This window comes from Rhinopithecus bieti, unplaced genomic scaffold (genome assembly GCF_001698545.2).
Source record: "Rhinopithecus bieti isolate Rb0 unplaced genomic scaffold, ASM169854v2 scaffold_33903, whole genome shotgun sequence".
Taxonomy (NCBI): Eukaryota; Metazoa; Chordata; class Mammalia; order Primates; family Cercopithecidae; genus Rhinopithecus; species Rhinopithecus bieti.
In genome coordinates, this window is record NW_016814625.1 from 1,086,600 (window position 1) to 1,106,757 (window position 20,158).

The 20,158-nt window shown below is 38.3% G+C and overlaps 1 protein-coding gene across 5 annotated transcripts in view; it reads left to right on the forward strand.

The window, feature by feature from the left end:
- The window catches only part of TNIK (TRAF2 and NCK interacting kinase), a 413,250-nt gene that overhangs the window by 249,581 nt on the left and 143,511 nt on the right, over positions 1-20,158 (forward strand). For all 5 annotated transcript variants that reach the window (XM_017851566.1, XM_017851567.1, XM_017851569.1 and 2 more), the window contains one exon: positions 9,372-9,497. In XM_017851566.1, coding sequence (XP_017707055.1) covers positions 9,372-9,497 — 126 coding nt within the window. The remainder of the gene's footprint in view (positions 1-9,371; positions 9,498-20,158) is intronic.

Here is a 20,158-nt window from a genome sequence, read left to right on the forward strand (position 1 = left end):
TTTTTGTCTTCATAATACCCTCCACCTTTTGTGCTATTTTCAGTGCTTCAATTCTGTATGCTATACAGCATGTAGAACTTGGAAAGCTTCTAGGGTTCTAAAAATGAACAACCGAGCTGCCCACTCCATGCACACTTTAGCATCTGTCCTCTTCTTGCATACAGATTAGACCCCTTTTGGTGGCTTATGTGTGCCTGGGTCTCTGCACATGTTCATGCATGCTGTGTGTATGGCCTGGGTGTTGGGCTTCTCATATGTGTATGCTCACATGTTAGATACATTGCTTAAGAGCAAAAAAATAGGCCTGGGGGCTACTGTCTATACCTCCAAACTAATGAACGTGAGCAATAGTTTTTAAAAATATTTTTTACATCATAATAGTTTGTATTCACTGTTCCTTTTACTTGTGTACCTCAAAGCATTTGATCAAAATTATAATTAATTCCTTTAGCCCCCTAGTGGGGTGGAGATGCCTGTAGATGAAAAAATTGGCACACAGAAACTGGGGTGCTTGGAATCACTGACTGGGCTGTTCAAAGCCTGATTTCCAACCAAGTTCCCAAGCAGTGGAATACAAGGTCTCCTTCTGCAAGTCCATCCTTTCCTTTGTGCTGTCAACACTTCCCACCTCATATTTATTCCCCTCTTTTGACTTTACCAGGTCCTCTCTTGTTGAGCTCTGTTTTTCTTCTTTGACTTGACTTCCTCATCAGTATTTTGGATTTCTGTTTAATGACTTGGGCAGTTCAGCTTTTATTTTTATTTATTTATTTTTCGTTATACTTTAAGTTCTGGGGTGTATGTGCAGAATGTGCAGGTTTGTTACATAAGTATACACGTGCCATGGTGGTTCGCTGCACCCATCAACCCGTCATCGACATTAGGTGTTTCTCCTAATGCTCTCTCTCCCCTTGCCCCCCACCCCCTGACAGGCCCCATTGTGTGATATTCCCCTCCCTGTGTCCATGTGTTCTCATTGTTCAACTCCCACTTATGAGTGAGAACATGCAGTGTTTGGTTTTCTGTTCCTGTTTTAGTTTGCTGAGAGTGATGGTTTCCAGCTTCATCCATGTCCCTGCAAAGGACATGAACTCATCTTTTTTATGGCCGTGTAGTATTCCATGGTGTATATGTGCCACATTTTCTTAATCCAGTCTATCACTGATGAGCATTTGAGTTGGTTCCAAGTTTTTGCTATTGTGAACAGTGCCACAGTAAACATATGTGTGCATGTATCTTTACAGTAGAATGATTTATAATCTTTTGGGTATATACCCAGTAATGGGATTGCTGAGTCAAATGGTATTTCTAGTTCTAGATCCTTGAGGAATTGCCACACTGTCTTCCACAATGGTCAAACTAATTTACACTCCCACCAACAGTGTAAAAGCATTCCTGTTTCTCCACATCCTCTCCAGCATCTATCGTTTCCCAACTTTTTAATGATTGCCATTCTAACTGGTGTGAGATGGTATCTCATTGTGGTTTTGATGTGCATTTCTCTAATGACCAGTGATGATGAGCATTTATTCATATGTCTGTTGGTTGCATAAATGTCTTCTTTTGAGAAGTGTCTGTTCATATCCTTCACTCACTTTTATTTTTCCTTCATTAAAAGTTCTTTCTCATTTGAAACCTGCTGACTTCAATAAGCTTTCAAGACCAGGGACAGGAACTGTGCATTATCCATCTTTGCACCCCATGCAGAGTGTGCTAAGGTCGAACCCGGCACCGGCACTGGCACCTAGTAGGTGCTACATTATGTATTATGTATGTGTATTATATGTATATCATTATATATAAAATTATATATATAGCATTACATATAATATATATAATGTAATAATTATAATAATAATATATAATTTAATAATGGGTTTGCTGGGTTGAGTAAATCATTCTTGAATGAATTATTTTAACTTAGAATTAATATATACAGCAAATTCAGGTGCTGCCTGCGGAATGTCCTGGTAAAGTCCTGTCAATGCTACAATGAAGAGATAGGGACTTAGACAACTCGTNTAATGGTATACATATAATATACTTATATAATATATAATGCATATATAGTATATATAATGTAAAACATGTGGAGTATAATGCATATTTATGTAAAATAAATATAAAACAATATTAAGATTAGAAAGCCAGTTGAAGGAAAAGCAGATTGAAATTACAGGCCACAGAGAACTTGCTGTTTATTTTTCCCAATAAACAAAGCCAAAAGGAGGGCCATTATAAATTACACTGTTTATACTATCAGGAAAAAAAAAAAAAAAAACTCATTCCAATTCCTGTGGGCTGTTACCTGAGTTGTAAGTCTAGGATCCTTGAAGATGTAAGCCACACCATTTATGGTAGACTTTAGCCACATGAATGACATTATTGCAAGGTTTAAAACGTGTTTACTTCTGTGTTACTTGAGTTTGGGTCTTTTTGTTAATTCGTGGTTTTCTTGGGAGTCATGCCTCAGTGCAGGCTTGGGTATAAGAAAGATGTACACCAGCCTTTTGTTATCTACTGCTGTAAAGGACTCCACTTCATTGTAAGAGAAAGCAGGTCTTAGCCTACTGGCAAAGAAAAGCTCTGCACAATGTCAGTCTTGTGGACACTTCATAGCTCTCAGATCGTGGACACATTGCTTGACCTCCTTATTCTACATCTATAAATGTGGATAATGCCACTTCTCTCACAAAGTTAGTGTGAGATGTAAATATATTAATCATTATTTATAAAGGGTTTCAGAACAATATGTAGAACACGGTATTCAGTGCATATTGTTGTTATTATTACCAGGTCTTTTGCAGACAATTTTTATTTTTCTGTTTATAACACCAAAAGCCTCCAAAGTAGACAACATGCTACCCTCTCTCCAGCCACATGACCTTGGCAAACACTTTCTCTGCCAGGAAAATGTTTCTGTCCCAATCACACTACATCACATTTTCTCTTTTTCTCTTCCCAACTGGGTAACTTTCACCTAGCCTTAAGAACTCAGCTCAAACTTAGGTTTCTTGATGTTAATTAGATCAGCTACCAGATACTTCTCATGGTAGTAATTTTGCGTATAACTGTCATTCTTTGATTCATATCTGTGTCTTCCACTAAACTGTAGTAAGCTTCATTGTGGCAGAACTTGAATCTGTTATGCCTATTGTAGTGTGATTATATTATTGGCATTTAGCATTATGACTAGAATATAGTAGGCACTTAGTAAATAATTCTTTTTTGTTCTTTACATTTTTTTTTTCAACTGTTATTTTAGATTCAGGAGGTACATGTGTAGGTTTGATGCTTGACAGGTGTGATGTTGAGGTTTGTGACAAATGACTTTGTCACCCAGGTACTGACCATAGTACCCAACAGTCAGTTTTAAATCTTGTCCACCTCCCTCCCCACTCTAGTAGTCCCCAGTGTCTATTGTTATCATCTTTATGGCCATCCGTACCCAATGCTTAGCTCCCATTCATAAGTGAGAACATGCAGGATTTGGTTTTCTGTTTTTGCATTAATTTGCTTAGGATAATAGCCTGTAGCTCAACCATGTTACTGAAAAGGACATGATTCCATTCATTTTTATGGCTGCATAGTATTGCATGGTGTACGCATACCATATTTTCTTTACCCAGTCCCCCATTGATGGGCACGAAGGTTGATTCCATGTCTTTGCTATTGTGAATAGTGCTGCAGTGAACATGTGAGTGCAAGTATTTTTTTGGCAGAACAATTTGTTTTCTTTTGGATATATACCTAGTAATGGGTTTGCTGGGTTGAGTAAATCATTCTTGAATGAATTATTTTAACTTAGAATTAATATATACAGCAAATTCAGGTGCTGCCTGCGGAATGTCCTGGTAAAGTCCTGTCAATGCTACAATGAAGAGATAGGGACTTAGACAACTCGTTGGACCACTCTGGGCCTGTTTCCTTAAATCTATTAGATGTAATAGATTTATTACATCTAATTATTTTTTGCAATCTATTGTAATTATCTATTACAATCTAATTTATTACAATCTGTTAGATGTAACAGAGTTAAGGAAACAGACCCAAAGGTGCGTAACTTGACCCTGAGATAATTTTAGGTGATTTACATGCTTAATTCTCATTTAATTTTAAACATATTTTAACATATAATAAACTGTGATTTAAAAAGCAGACCTCAAACTGTATGTTATACACCAACTTTGAACACACCGGAAAAATGCCAGCTTCTTAATTTGTGCTGCTAGGTTACCCTATTCATGTGCAGAGTGGCATTGATTGTGAAGATCCTACTAAAATTTCAAGGCATGCTCTTAACTATTTCAATTATTTATCTTAGAAAATGAAGATTTTTCTCCATCCTATAGAACTGAAAGAAAAATGAAAATTAATAAGATATTGGAGCTGATGTGTAGCTTTAAATTTCTTTCTAATTTTGTATTCACACTTCTTTGTTGTCATTGACTAATTGTATAAGTAGATATTGCATAGTTAAATAAATGTTTACGGATTTTAAAAATTTAGTTTTTGTCAGCTATATATTTGCATCCTGAAAAAAACTTATATTGCAGGTAGGGATTTCACTATTTCAAATTATTTTAGAAGCTTTTTTAAAACCACATTCTAGATCATAGTGATGATCCCTTCAAATTCTTGTAGCCTGTGGTCCTTTAATGATAAATTGTCTCCTACTTTTTGCCACATTCAGTCAATGCTGAAGGTGAGAATGACAGATAACACAAACACCTGCTTAATGGCAACAGCTGCTGTGAAAGCCGTGCAGATGAGCGGGAGCAGAGATGGTTCTCTAGCTAGTGTTCGCCCATCTATGGGATGGTGTCATTTATGAATCTGTACACCTTATACTTCTCTCTAGACTTCATCCTGACCAGTCTCTTGGACTTGCTGTAGGAATTGCATAGTTTTATTCCTGTGCCACAGAGTTAAATGTTAGGCAGACTTTATTACAGAGCATATAACTAATAATACATTTTTTATTCCATTTTTAAATCCTAGCATATCATAGGTACTTAAAGTGTATTCCCCTGTGTAATCAATCTGCAACTTAAAATCCCTTCTTTATTCCTCGAAATCAATCATAAGCAAATATTATTGTATGCTAACAAGCTCCTTTAATTGGAAGACCAAAGTCAGGGTTCTCTTCCACCCTGGCTTAAGATGCTCTTAAACTCTTCTGATTAATAGCTTTGGTTTTGGTCACCGTGGATAATTGCCCTTTGTTTGACTAGTGGTTTTCTGTATCGAATTATGAATACTGGCTTTAGAGTCAGACAAATCTGGTCTTGAATCTGAGGTTTAATGTTTAAAATATGAGTGAACTTGGGAAAGTTACTTAACTTCTCTGAGACTCATTTTACTCATTTGTAAAATAGGATCCAGCTTCATAGCTGTTCTGAGTGCTCAGTAAGATAGTTCATACATAGCTGCTGGTACACAGTAAACATGACATGAAGGTTTGGCTTTGGCTATATTTTATGACCACATGGTGATGTCATGTTGCCATCAGAGGTGGTCAGTGGCTTAAAAGCATTAACTGGAATTATCTATTTCCTTGGGTTTGAAAACTGCCTATCTTCCGATGGTTTCTCATCTTCTGGAAGGCCAATCCTGGTTTCTCACATGGGGGCTGAAGGGTTCTCTGGCAAGCTGTAGGAGAGGGCCAGTCTCAAGGCACAAGTGCTTTTCGGGCCTCTGCTGCATCCCATTTGCTAATGTCCCCTTGACCAAAGCAAGTAATGTGGCCAAGCCCAGGTTCAAGGAGAAGAGAAATGGACTTCACCTCTTGATGCAGGTAGGACACATATCATGGCCATTTTCTTTTTCAGTCTACCACAAACACTAAGCAATAAGTAGATCCTGTGATCTTGAGAAATAATATTATCTTATTTATATTAATACTAAAGCTACATTTAAATAAGCACTTAATCATTTCTAAACCTTGAGAAGTGGCTTACATAGGTATTCTTATTCCTATTTATAGCTGAAAATGACTGACATTTGGAGAGTTTAAATGCCATGGCTGAGGTTAGCATAATGAATATGACTGGATTTGGAAGTCTTCTGATTTAAGTAATGCTTCTTCCTACAGTACCAGACTTGGCTTATTGAAGTTACTCTTTTAAATGTGTGATAATTTGGTACCACTACTTTATTTTTCATTATTGCCCAGTGATCATTAGTTTATCAGAGGGCTTGATCCTTGTACATTTACAAAATATAGGATATTCCTCCCTTATAACTTTTTAGTTTAATTCTAGCCTCCCTTGCTCTCTTTGTGTTTTTGGAAAGCATTGTAACTCATCTCCCTTGGTGGGTCATATTGTGAGAGGCTGAAGTCTTTGCGGCATGGTTAAATGAGTTCTTGTCACTAGTAAGGGTCTTCCTTCCTGTTTCACTGAATAACTTACTGCCATCTGTGCCCTAGACTAAAAATCTGGATAAACAGTAGCCCTTGTAAGGCCTGCTAAATTGCATGCTCACTTAAAAGGTTGCATAAGATCAAGGATTTATGTTTTAGAACTACCTAACCATGACTTACAGTGGTTCCATAAGTGTGTTTGGAAACAGTGCAATTTAAACCTAAAATTCAAGTGATTTACATTTTGGCCTTCCTGCCCTTTTATTTATTTATTTTTTGGTTACGTAGATTAGTAATAACATTTACTTCATAGTACACTTGATAACACACATCCTTTATCTAATTACCACAAAATACTGGGACTTAAATATCTTTATCTCATTGTAAATGAGAAAACTTAGGGTCCAAAAAGGTAGGTGACTTTCTTGGGGTCCTGCAGCCAGAAAGGAATGGTACCCAAACTGAACATGCACCCCATCTGCCCACCCTCATCTTTCTGATCCCAGACTCAGTACATATGCTGTCCTTATTGTCATATTGCCTCAGTTTACCTTTGAAAAATGATGGAGAATGACTGACTTTATTCTGACCTCCAGTACTATTTATTTTGGATTTAATTACATAGTTCTTCTGCTATTATTTAACTGTTTTATAAGCTCTTATTTTCTTAATGACATGGTGAGCTTTTTATAGGCAGTCCCCCGCTCCTCTGTCTTTCCCACATTACCCACTATCCTGCTAAGAACCCAGGAGGCAAGCGGTAAATACTTGTAGAAGCAGGCTGATTTCTCACTAAGAATGACTGATGCTAAGATTGACAGGCTGCAGTTGGAAAGTGATCCGTGTCTTTTATTACCTCACGTAGTTGCCTTTTTAATGGAAGCAGCTGTCGATGCTGTGCTGCCCACAGAAACCCTCAGGTCGTTTTTCTCCCTTTTTCTATTTAGGCTTCCCCAGAGTACATCTGCTCACATCCTACATTCATCCACAATTATTTGGCCCCATACAGCAAGTTTAAAATAGCTACTGTGCACCGTAGTAAGACATTGGAGGTGCGCTGTAGGGGCCCTTCAACAAGTTGAAGGCCGGCGAAGGTCATTCTCTCCATGACCTGCAGTGAAGGCGTGGGGGATTTCTGATAGCTGCTGAGAAGAATAGGTGGTCAGCAGTGTGCCTTCCCCTGTCTCGCCCCTTGACTCCCTTCCCCGCTGTTGTGGCCACATGCTTCTCCTTAGCTCAGCATCCCAAGCATATATGCTATTTTGAGATTACCTAGTCTTCAGCTTAGTTAAGCCATGTGATATGTAACATGCTTTACTTCTCCTAGGTTTGCAAATCCCCTTCGTTTTTTCCTAAAGCTTATTTTAGTAAGTAAGCATGGTCAGCAAATGTCAGCACTTCACTACTCTCCTTACTCTATTCTTACCTGTTCCTTCTGACATCAACTAATGCTGCTCTAGGCATTGGGCTCTTTGCAGTTATTTGTTCTTTTAGTTGCATTTATTCATAGGCACTTTGCTTGGTGCTAGGGATGTTGTAGAGAACAAAACAGGCAGGATTCCTGAGTTTACGGTTCTTACATACTGATAAGGAGAAGAGACCTTAATCAAATGATAAATGTGGGTGGCAATTCTGATAGGTGCTACAAAGGAAAAGATACATGATGATTCATGGGGCTAGAACCAAATTGGGCAGATCAGGGAACTTTGCTGGGGAAGGAACTTTCGAACTGAGATCTGAAGATCTGGAGAGGACAGCTTACAATATATAGAGAAGAGAGTCGAATAATGGGGCAATCATGGGACATACCTCCATACCAATGTCAACAAATGCAGCCGGTATGTGAAGGAGTGTCGGGGCTATGACCAGATGCAGTGGGGAGACTTGACATTGCCTGAGAGAATTAAGGAAGAGATCCCTGGTGAATGTCGATTAAACTCAATCAGGAATGGTGAGTAGAGATTATGTGAAGAAGAGGCCGGGGAAAGAAGACAGCACATGAGAGACTGCAGGAAGTCCCAGTAATGCAGAGACACTGGAAGGAGGCAGTGCAGCGAGTGGAGGAGGGTACAGACAGGGGACACCATGGGTAGTTTTCCAGGTCATGGCAATGTCACATCTTACACACAGGAACAGTCATAGCTTACTGCTGCATCTAAAAAAATTATCCTGAGGTAGAAACTTTCTCCCCCAACCTCAACAATAAAACACACTTCTGCAGTCCAACCAATGTATAAACATCAAGAAAATAAAATTATGGGAGGTCACACCATCTCCACCAGCACTGCCAGGACCTCTGAAAAGGGTCCGGGTTGGTGGATTCCAAATCAAAATTCACAATGAATGAAACCTGAATGTTAAGAAACTAACTCTGTAACAGAGTTGTCTCTTTTTACATCCTCAGCACCACCACCTTTCCCCCTTTCTTTCTAAGCTGAGTTTCCTGAAGGTGAGCTGGGTACTCCTGCTTTGAGAACTTCCTTAGATCTAGAGAACTTACCTTTGCTCCCTTTCCCATCTGACTTTCATTATCTTCAGTCAGGTACTTCAATGAAAGGAGCCTTCAAAGAAAATGAACCTAACAAAATTTAAATCTGAAAGCCCATGGTTTTAATATCTTTTACTTTTCTCAATCTTTCTTATACCAGATAGGATCAGTAATGGCTACTTGATGTATGTAGTTCCCAGAGGCCCACAGTGAATTTTATCTCAGTAGTCTTTCTACCTTGATCTCTTCTAGGTGAAGAGGTGAGCGATTGTTTGGAGTGTTTTTGTTTTGTTTTCCAAGAGACCGTGCTATGCCTGTTTGTTGTAGAAACAGAAGACTCTCTTAGACAGCCAATGTGTTATGTTTTAGAATTGTTCTTTGCCCTCATATGTAATAATTATGCTTATTTGTCACCAAGGAAGAAAAACCTTAAGAAAGAATTTAGATGGTGTTGAAGAACAGAATCCTACTAACAACAATAGATTTTCATGACAGAATTTTTATATTGTTCTCATACAGGATGAAGAGGAAGAAATCAAACAAGAAATTAACATGTTGAAGAAATATTCTCATCACCGGAATATTGCTACATACTATGGTGCTTTTATCAAAAAGAACCCACCAGGCATGGATGACCAACTTTGGGTATGTAGTACTGTCCAAATTTGCTTTATTTACATGAAGAACAAACAGGGCCAAATGGTTCATTTTTCTATCCTCATGACTAAATTTGATTAACTCCTTCTTTAACCCTTAGCCCCCATGATGTCCATAACATATTGTTTTCAGGATTTTCTCCCATTCCCTTGAATACCTATCTTTTCAGTATCTCTAAAAATTCCTTCTATCCCTTAATGTGGACCATCCCCAAAGCCAATTGTTGAGTTCTCTGTTTTGTTTCTGTTTTGTTTTTTTCACTAATTGACAAACTTTTATTGCGTTTTTATTTTAGGCACCATGTTATTTACAGTTTATGAATTGTATCATTTATTTTGCTTCTTTGAATTAGGTATTATTATTTCCCTAATTTCTTGAATGATGAAACTAAGGTTTACAGAAAAAATGAGTAAACTGTTCCAACGTCTACATAGCTAGCAGGGATGGAGCTAGGATCTAACCAAGCTCTATGTGATTCTCTGTCTGTCACTGAGGTGTGGGTGACTCTGAAACATAAACTTTAACTCCGTAGGTAAAATAGCTAATATAGTGTCTGGTACCAAGTAGGGACTCTGCAAAGGTTATTTTCCTTTCATGGTTCCCCTAGTCCACTTAGCTATGTGCCGCAGTCCTTTATCTTTGACAGTCTAAGAGGTAGCTCTAATTGGCTGTCCCACCAACGAGTTTACTGTGTTTGATACCAAACCCTATCGCTGCTCTGCCAAGCCCAGACTGTCTTTTTCTGACCTTCCTGGTTTCTGTCCTTGGAACTTTTATTCACTTAGTCCTTCAGCAAGATTATAATGCTGTATTGGTTTGACCTTCCCTTGCCAATTTCATTATCACCTCCCTAGTATAGGCCCATTCAGTGGAAGCCTGGACTTTACAGTGGCCTCCTATATGTTGATCTACTTTTCTTTCCCTCTTTCTTCTTCCCTCTACCTTCCATCCTTCCGTCCCTCCTTCCCCTCTTCCTCTCTCTCAATTTCTGTTCATCCCACCTGTCGTTGTTATATTAATACTTCTAAAAATACCTTTTTAACCCCTTACCGTCTTGCTCATTTTCCAGAGGTTTTGTATGTGCCTAACACAAAAAATTTACTGAATTAGCAAGAGCCTACTATATGCCAAATACTGTGCTGAGCTGTGTGGATCCGGTAATGGCTATTTCATGGAGAATTCCCAAAGTACTCAGCCTTGGGTAGAAGTAACTATTTTAATGCATCAGACATTTCCAGTGCAGTGAAGAAGACAGAATATAGACAGTGAATACAATCAGTGACCAAAAAAAGATATAAAAACATTAGCTCATAAAACTAACAAGATTTTCATGTCATTTAATATGAGTACTCAATCTTTGGAAATGAACCATTGGGATTATTTTTTTCCATGAGACTCATCTCCAAATTTAAAAGAAAAATTATTTGGGGGTAAACACATTTTATATAGTTTATGTGATTCTAAAAAAGTTACAGTAGGTTTTCATTGAGGCCTCTAAATGTATAATAGATGTAAATATGAATATTAAACATACAAAAGCAGTGGGAGAAAATAAATGTGACTGTGTAGTACTAAAGAGAGATATATGACAACAAAGGGATACACCATAAAATAGAATTTTGATGGACTTGACTATATACATATTTTAAATGTCTTCTTAACAAAAAAACGTAAAGTAAAAATGCAAATAACTGAGTAAAAATGTTCACTTTATATATAATGAGCAAAGAGTTTAGTAGCCTTCAGAGATGAAGCATTTTATAAATCAATAGGAAAACATGAAATTACTAATAGCAAGATTAAGGAAAATGTTACCACCAAAAAAGTAAGCAATATCAATTATCAATAAAGGTGTTATTAAAAGGCTATTCTTGCTAACAATGCAAATCCACAAGAAAACAACAGATACCATTTCTTGCCTAGTAGATTGGCAAAGATTTTTTTTTAATTATAATGCCCGGGATGGACACTCATACCCACTGCTCATGGAATGAACACTGGTCCAGCTTATTAACTCAAGGGCAGTTGGCATACACACACACACACACACACACACACCCCTTCCAAAGCCAGCACCTTACTTTTGACTCCATATTTTCACAGGCAGGAATGTGTCCTAAATAAAGTCACTTGTTTAGGTAACTACATATAAAGATGTATGTAGAAGTTAACCAATAGGGAGTCACTTAAGGGAGAGTGCAGACAATTAAAATGATGTAGCTCCACATTTCTAAATGGAGAAGTATTAACAATTGTAGTAGGGGCTGGGTACAGTGGCTCATGCCTGTATTCCCAGCACTTTGGGAGGCCAAGACAGATGGATCACTTGAGGTCAGGAGTTTGAGACCAGCCTGACCAACATGGTGAAACCCTGTCTCTACTGAAAATACAAAAAAATTAGTGGGGTGTGGTGGTGGGTGCCTGTAATTCCAGCTACTCTAGAGGCTGAGGCAGGAGAATTGCTTGAACTCGGGAGGCGGAAGTGGCAGTAAGCTGAGATAGCGTCACTGCACTCCAGCCTGTGTGACAGAGCGAGACTCTGTCTCACACACACACACAAAAATAATAAAATAAAATAAAATAGGACTTTGTAAAGCCTTTTGAAGAAGTTATAAATTAGATATAGTATGTTTTCATTTTTGTGGAAAAAATACACATGTAGTGACATGGTGGGGATATCTGATATAATGTATACTAATTGTGTTGAAAATATTTATTTTGAGGTAGTAATTTCAGTAATTTTATTTTAAAAACATTTTTCTTTTTTACGTCTGCTTTTTTTTTTTTTTTTTTTTTTTTTTTTTTTTTTTTTAATATTTTTTTTTAGGGAAGTATTTTCTGAAATTTTATCTTAAAACATTTTTTTTTTTTAGGGTTGGTTTTTTTTTTTTTTATTTTTTCTAATCTTTCTGTTTAGTACATTTTCTTTTAGAGACAGGGTCTTGCTCTGTCCTCCCGGCTGGAGTGCGGTGGCACAGTCAGAGCTCACTGTAGCCTTAAATACCATAGCTCAAGCGATCCTGCTGCCTCAGCCTTCTGAGTATCTCGGACTACAAGTGCATGCCACTATGCCCAGCTAATTTATTTCTTTTTTGTCTCACTTTCTTGCCCAGGCTGGTCTCAAACTCGCAGTCTCAAGCGATTCTCCTGCCTTGGCCTCCCAAAGTGCTGGGATTACAGGTGCAAGCCACTGTACCTGACCTGAAATTTCTCTTAAGTTCAGCATCTGAACCCTTTCTGCTGCCTCTTTTGTTATTGCTACCACTGGGAGGTCCTTGCTCCTTGTAAAAAACTGTCTGCTCTCTGAGGGCAAGGATTGTGTCTTTTGCCTTCCTCTGCAGCATTTGGAAGGCACTGGGTAATATGCTGACAAAATCATTGGTTTATGAATGAAAATTATATTGTTAGAACAAAACCTGGTTGCAACAGGTACTTTTGAGAGCTCAGTTTCCCTGAGGCCTGCAGATTCAACAGCATATGATGAGGTGGCATGAGTTAAGATTTCTTTGTGTTTCCAAAGGACTTCTACATTGTCAACAATTTAGCATTTTAGCAATGACCCTGAATTGCCAGAAGCTGCAGCAGATGACAGGTAGAGAATGATAGCTATTATCCCGCCAGTTCATTATGAGCACCCTGGAAGTCCCCCTTGTGCTCCCCTCTCAATCACTGCCACCCCAAGGAAAACTGGTATCCTGACTTTTTTCTCCCAGTTGTATTAAGATATAATCAACAAATAAAAATTGTAATTTGGCTGGGCATGTTGGCTCATGTCTATTATCCCAGTACTGTGGGAGAGCAAGGCTGGGAGAATTGCTTGAGCCCAAGAGTCTGAGACTAGCGTGGGCAACATAATGAAACCTCATCTGTACCAAAAAAATTAAAATAAAAAAAAAGAAAAATAATTTGTATATTGTTGGTGAGGATGTAGAGAGAAGGGGACCCTTGTATACTGTTGGTGGAAATGTAAGTTGGTACAGTCATATGGAAAATACTATAGAGATTTCTGAATAAATTGGAAATAGAACTACCTTATGATCCAGAAACCCCACTTCTGGGTATATTTCCAAAGGAAATAAAATCAGTATCTCAAAGAGGCATCTGAGCTCCTGTGTTCATTGCAGCATTATTCATGATAGCCAAGGAATGATAACTATTTTATAGTTGTCTGTAGAAAGGTGTTTTCTTTGGTCAGGGCTATGGTTCTCAATTTTAAAAAAGCATTGGCCGGGCGCGGTGGCTCAAGCCTGTAATCCCAGCACTTTGGGAGGCTGAGACGGGCGGATCACGAGGTCAGGAGATCGAGACCATCCTGGCTAACCTGGTGAAACCCCGTCTCTACTAAAAAATACAAAAAAACTAGCCGGGCGAGGTGGCGGGCGCCTGTAGTCCCAGCTACTGGGGAGGCTGAGGCAGGAGAATGGCGTGAACCCGGGAGACGGAGCTTGCAGTGAGCCAAGATCCGGCCACTGCACTCCAGCCTGGGCAACACAGCGAGACTGCGTCTCAAAAAAAAGCATTAATATAACTTTAGAACCATCTCCCAGCTTATCACCTGAGCTGGAACAGCTATTTCTATATAAGCCACACCTAACTATTAATTTCCTTCATTTTGTGAGATGGGCCAGATAGGATAGTTGGTTTTCATGTTAAGTTGAATTATTAAAATTGGGGTAGTTGGGGTGTTTATTTACAACTCGTTGATTGAGGGAAGGAGAGGGGTGGTCAATAGGGCTTGACTCTTTTTCACTTTTTTCCAGATACTGAGATGTTTTAAGCTGGAAGGAGAATTAGTCATGATAGACTTTGCTGGGTCCAGTGAAGTTAATTGACTTTCCCCGGGCCTCAAAACTCATTAGTGGATGATGCAGGACCAGATTGCAGACATCCTAAAACATAACACTTTAGCTTGGTTGGAAGTTCTGTGAAAGCACCCTGGAAGTTTTTGTTAAAAAGTGAGCAAAATCTTCAGTCCATTTTCAGATAGGTACCTGGAGAAAGCAGCACGCCTGCTGGCATCTGCATGGTGTTAATGGAAGGTATTGTACTCTGGAAATGAGTCACTTCCCACTAGTTCTCACCCTGACCAATGGCTCTTCTCATGGAGATGGCTGTTGTTGCTGGGAACCAAGAGCCTGATGTATATGTGTTCATTTATTTATTCCCCATTCATTCATTCTTCCATATATATATATAATATATATATGAACATATATATAATATATATATGAACATATATCTCCATATATTCATTTATTCATCTGTATATACATATATATGTATATGTGTATATATATCATATCATCATATATATACATGGCTAGTATATATACATATATATACTGGCTAGGCACAAGGCAGTCTTCCAAGCACTCAGGATATAACAGTGAACAAAATTTATGAAAGTCCTTATTTTAATGCAGCTTGCATTCTTGCTGTAGATTACAAACAATAAACATAATAAATAAGACAATTACAGAAGATGCTGGAAACTGGTAAGTGCCTGGTAGAATATTAATGGGGAATGCAGGTAAGGGTTGCAATGTGCTATGGACTAAACATTTGTGTGTCCCCAAAATTCATATATTGAAATCCTAAACTTCAAAGTGATGGTATTAGGAGGTGAGGCCTTTGGGAGGTGATCAGTGATGAGGGTGGAGCCCTTATAAATGGGATTAGTACCCTCATAAAAAGAACCCCCAGAGCTCCCTTGCTATCTTTCTGAGAAATTAATAGTCTGCAACCTGGGGCCAGCTCATGCAGGCCTTTGCAGGCCATTGGAAAGACCTTGGCTTTTACTCTGCATTCGGTGGGAGAGCCATGGAAGGTTTTGAAGGTAGAGTGAGGGGGATGGGATCTGACCCACATACTGAAGGGATCATTTCATTTGCTGGGTTGCGAATAGACCAGATGGGTCAAGGAGAGAAACAGGAAACCAGTTAAGGAACTGTTTTAGTAAGTGAATCTCCTTCCTGAACTTGACGAAGGGGGATCTGTAAGTAGTGAGCGCTTCCAAACTGGACCCCATGGTAATGGATTCTGCCGTCACATTTGGCTTACCCCACTTCAGTTCAATGCAGTTAACTGCAGGTGACAAAATGTGGAAGTTACAGCTCCTACATTCTGCCAAGTTTGAAGGACAGGGCCTAGCACTTGTCAGACTTGTGTCTATGCAGAGGGCTGCTCTGACCATCCCTTCTAGCAATCGTCCAGTAGCTTCTTTGTTACCGAAGATGAAGATAAAAGCTATGGAAGGCCTCATGAGGGCAAGAGCATCATTTCTTTTCCTAGTTGCTCTATGTGGTGACAAATCAAGAAACAATTAGGAAGAGGAAAGACAGAAACATAATAGGAAATTAATATCAGATTACAATATTGGTGGGAACACGGTCATGGAATATAACAGTACATCCTTATTCCCAGGCCTCTGACTCTCTAAATTTGGGGCATTCTGTGTTAATAAGAACAATGGTAGGAAATATTTATCACCTGCTTACCATGTGCCAAGTACTATGCTTGTTTACTTTGTCATGTTATCTTATTAGATCTTTGCAGTCATTCTGCAAATTAAGTATCTCTACTCTGCAGATGGAGGAAACTAGGCTCAGAGAGTCCAGAAGTTTATCCAAGGTCTTAGAGCAAGTCCGTGATGAAGCCGGCGTGCTAGCTAACCCCAAGCTGTCTGATTCCAGAATCAAGCCCTTAAACCTTACACTCGTCTCCTTTGGTCATGAAAAATAGTTCTGATATCAGAAGCTGATATTCTAAATAGGATTGAAGATTTATGTTTAAATTTAGTTTGACTTCACCTTTAATCTGTACTCCTCTGTTTACCCAATATTCAAAGAGGATAGTAAGGCCTGTTAGCTACTAATAAGAGTGCTGTAAACTCTAAGAAATACATTTTGAAAAGTGCAGTAGGCGCTTTGGGAATGTTTTATCAAATAATTGCAAAGGTCATAGATAGTTGACTCTTTGGACTAGTGGCATTTTGTTAGGATTACGTTTATATAAAAATATTATGAATTATATAGAGGCACGGCCTAAAGCAACTAAAAGCAACACTTTCTAACATTTATTCCCTGTATTCAGACTACATGAAATATTCCCCAGATATTTATTTTGCTGTGTCTGGAAGACAGGTTTGCATATATCCCACTAGCCAATATATGTCCTGTTTCAGGTGTCTGATTGAATTATAATCTGTAAGAATCCTATCAGTCTTGTTGTAGAGATAAACTCTTGTTTAGCACTAGCTCTTTGTGGAAATACAACTACTTCAGATAATGGCCAAGTAATTCTCCTTTATCAACTGCTCAGGGTCTGATCCGGAAATCAAAAAAGGGAGCCCTTTCAATAAAGATTCTGATCTCTCGGAAACAAGGCAAGCTCTGACACACAACATCTCATTCTGCTGCCTATTGAGGCTCTCCATTTTGCTGCATGCCATTCAGACACTGGGAGGGAGTGAGAAATACTGTTTAGTAAATGAACTAATTTCTCAAAAATTACACTGTGAACTCACACATATTTTGCTGTCTTTTTTGATAACACCATAATACAGAGCTAGAATATCTTGTAACAGGAAATAAATTTGTAATCATTCTCATGTAGGGTGGTCAAGTAAGATAGCAGATTTTTGCCCTGTAATGACTCAATAAACTATTCATCAAGTTTTAACACTGTACACTTGCAGAGCCAAGAGTTAAGAAATGATATCATGTATGTTTTAAGGAGAAAGATTCTAACAGCCTGGGAATCTGGAGACCCAGAGTCAAACCTCAGCAGAACCAGTGTGTCTGGCATTTGGGTTCTACTTTATAAAAATGATAATGTTATACTAGTTCTTAGTTGGCAAACTGGCAGCCTGGAGGCTAAATGATGCCATGATAAATATGTTGAGTTTGGTTCACATAAGGTGGTGGTGGTTTAATTATGCCAACATTAGAAAACTGAGCAGTTTCACAGAAAAGTCTGAATTCCTGGAAAAGTTTTGAAAAATCAAATAATCTAGAAATATTGGGCCTGAAATTTCAAATAGTAGCAATATTTTAGAGCAGTGTATCAACTGTTTAGAGGGCACATGTAATTCTAATTTGCACCAGAGGCCCCAACATCCTCTGTTGTCTTCCATACATACTAAATTTCATGTATTCACATTTACTTGCCCAGCCCCTGTGTGAGATCATCTCAGAATGAGATGCTGGGATGAACTAAGAAACAAACTCATTCAGCTACGCTTGAAAGGTCCTTGCACTTGTCAGACTCGTGTCTATGTAGAGGGCTGCTCTGACCATCCCCTCTAGCAATTGTCCAGTAGCTTCTTTGTTACCGAAGATGAAGATGCTCATGAGGGCAAGAGCATCATTTCCTTTTTTAGACCCTGCATTGATGTTGGCCACAACTCCTAAACCTAATTCTGCAGTATTTTGGATTTACATTGCTATGGCGTCTTGGCTTGGTAAAAATAATGGCCACTTCAATTTTGATTGTTTTAACATTTAAATGTTAGGTACTGCAGATAATACCATTAAAAATTTAACCACCCTTGTGTGACCTGGAGGTTGTAGGAAAAAAAAAAAAAAATTAGCCACTCATAGCTGAATCTTTTGAATAGTAAAAATTTATCTTTTGTTAGTGCTGTGTATCAGAAATGAGACTTTTGAAACTTGTTTTGATTAGTGTTTGTTACTTTTATAAGTAAATAACTCCTTTCCTTCATATACAGAACCTAGGTCACTTGTCTGGAGGAGTTATTTAGTCTTGTTATTTGTGAGCAGAAATTTTTAAAAGGTTGAATTTGGCAGATGTATATATATATGACTAACATGGTAAGAGAAATGATTGTAAACAGTCTCCCAGTTTCAGAGCTGCCAAGTTGCAAGACCTGTAGAGACACAAGGTAAGTTACGTGGATAGAAACAGATCTGAAGCTACACGTAAATTAATACTTTGCAACTAGTGTGAATTGAACTTTAATAGAGCCATTTCATGAAATAATGGGTGATTCTTTGATAAGAATGTGCAATTGATCTCTTCTTTTGTCCCAAAGAATTTCATTTGAACTTTGTTTAAACTTCTTTTCATCTAAGCGAAAGGAAGACTTGATATGTACTCAAAGTTATTTTGCTAATGGTCCATATAACCCTTTGATTCCTTTTCTTAGATGACTTTTGAGCCAAAGTCTATGTTCCTACTTATGTTGTGTTTCTCAAAATCCTCAACAATCAAGATGATTAGTCCTAAATGCTCTAAAGCTAGCAATTTCTTTTCTTTTTCTATTTTCAACCTATCTGAAAACTGGCTCACCATTCCTCATCCCACATTCTTCTATTTGGGTGTAACATTCTGAGATGCAGAGGTGCAAATTTCTTCAACCTTAAAGTTAGCTTGTATGATTGGATCTTTGGACAATATTGACATGTAGTGACTTATTCCTACAAAATATATATGTATGTCTATATATGCAGAAAACTTTACATGCATACTGTGAAATTTGACTCCAGACACCAAATACAAGATGCAGCTAATGTCCATAACATTTCCTTGAATGCTATCGTACTGACTCTGGGTTGTCGGTCTCTTTAGACATAGGCAACTTGAGCATTTGTAGTGGGCCTTTCCTTTGGGCAGACTTGCTGTTGCTAAAAATACTAGTTGGCTCAGTATATTGAAACTTGTCTTTGCCATCCATGTTGAAGGTATAGAGTTGTTCACTATCCAGAAGCTTTATTACAAAGTGTAGGACACTTCCCATCCTTGGAACTCATCTTTTTATCTTTGGAAGTCTTAAAATTTATAGTTCAAGCATTCTCTTTCCCAGTCTAAAAATATAATTCAGAAGCCAAGAGTTTATACACACACACACACACACACACACACACACACCCCGTACATGCTAGTTTAAAAATGAATGTAAAAGGCCATTGAAGTTGCTTTTTAAAATTTGAAATTCCCAGGCTTTACTTTACTTCAATTGATTGAAATGATACATGTATTCATATGTATACCTACCAATTTTTATATTTTGTATTTCTATACACACATTTTATATTTTGAGACTTAAACTACCTTTTGCATATAAAGCAGCCTTCTGTACCACAGTTACTGAGTTTGGACTTTGTTTCCACTATCATAAATCATGCAGATGAGATCTGTGGTTATTTTCAGCCACACATGATGAAAATACTCTGTGCCTCATTGATGTTTCTGGGTTAAGTCTTTGCAGAATTGTGTTTTTGGAAGTTTATTCTTCCTATTATTTATTTTTATTTATATTTATTTGTTTATTTATTTTGAGACAGAGTTTCGCTCTTGTTGCCCAGGCTGGAGTGCAATGGCGTGATCTTGGCTCACCGCAACTTTCGCCGCCTGGGTTCAAGCAACTCTCCTGCCTCAGCCTCCCGAGTAGCTGGGATTACAGGCATGCACCACCACACCTGGCTAATTTTGTATTTTTAGTAGAGATGGGGTTTCTCCATGTTGGTCAGGCTGGTCTCGAACTCCCGACCTCAGGTGATCCACCTGCCTTCGCCTCCCAAAGTGCTGGGATCATAGGCGTGAGCCACCCTGCCTGGCCCCTATTATTTTCTTAGGGTGCCCTTTAAACTGCTTGGTGCAAACTCTTCTCACTTTAGGAAGACCTTCAT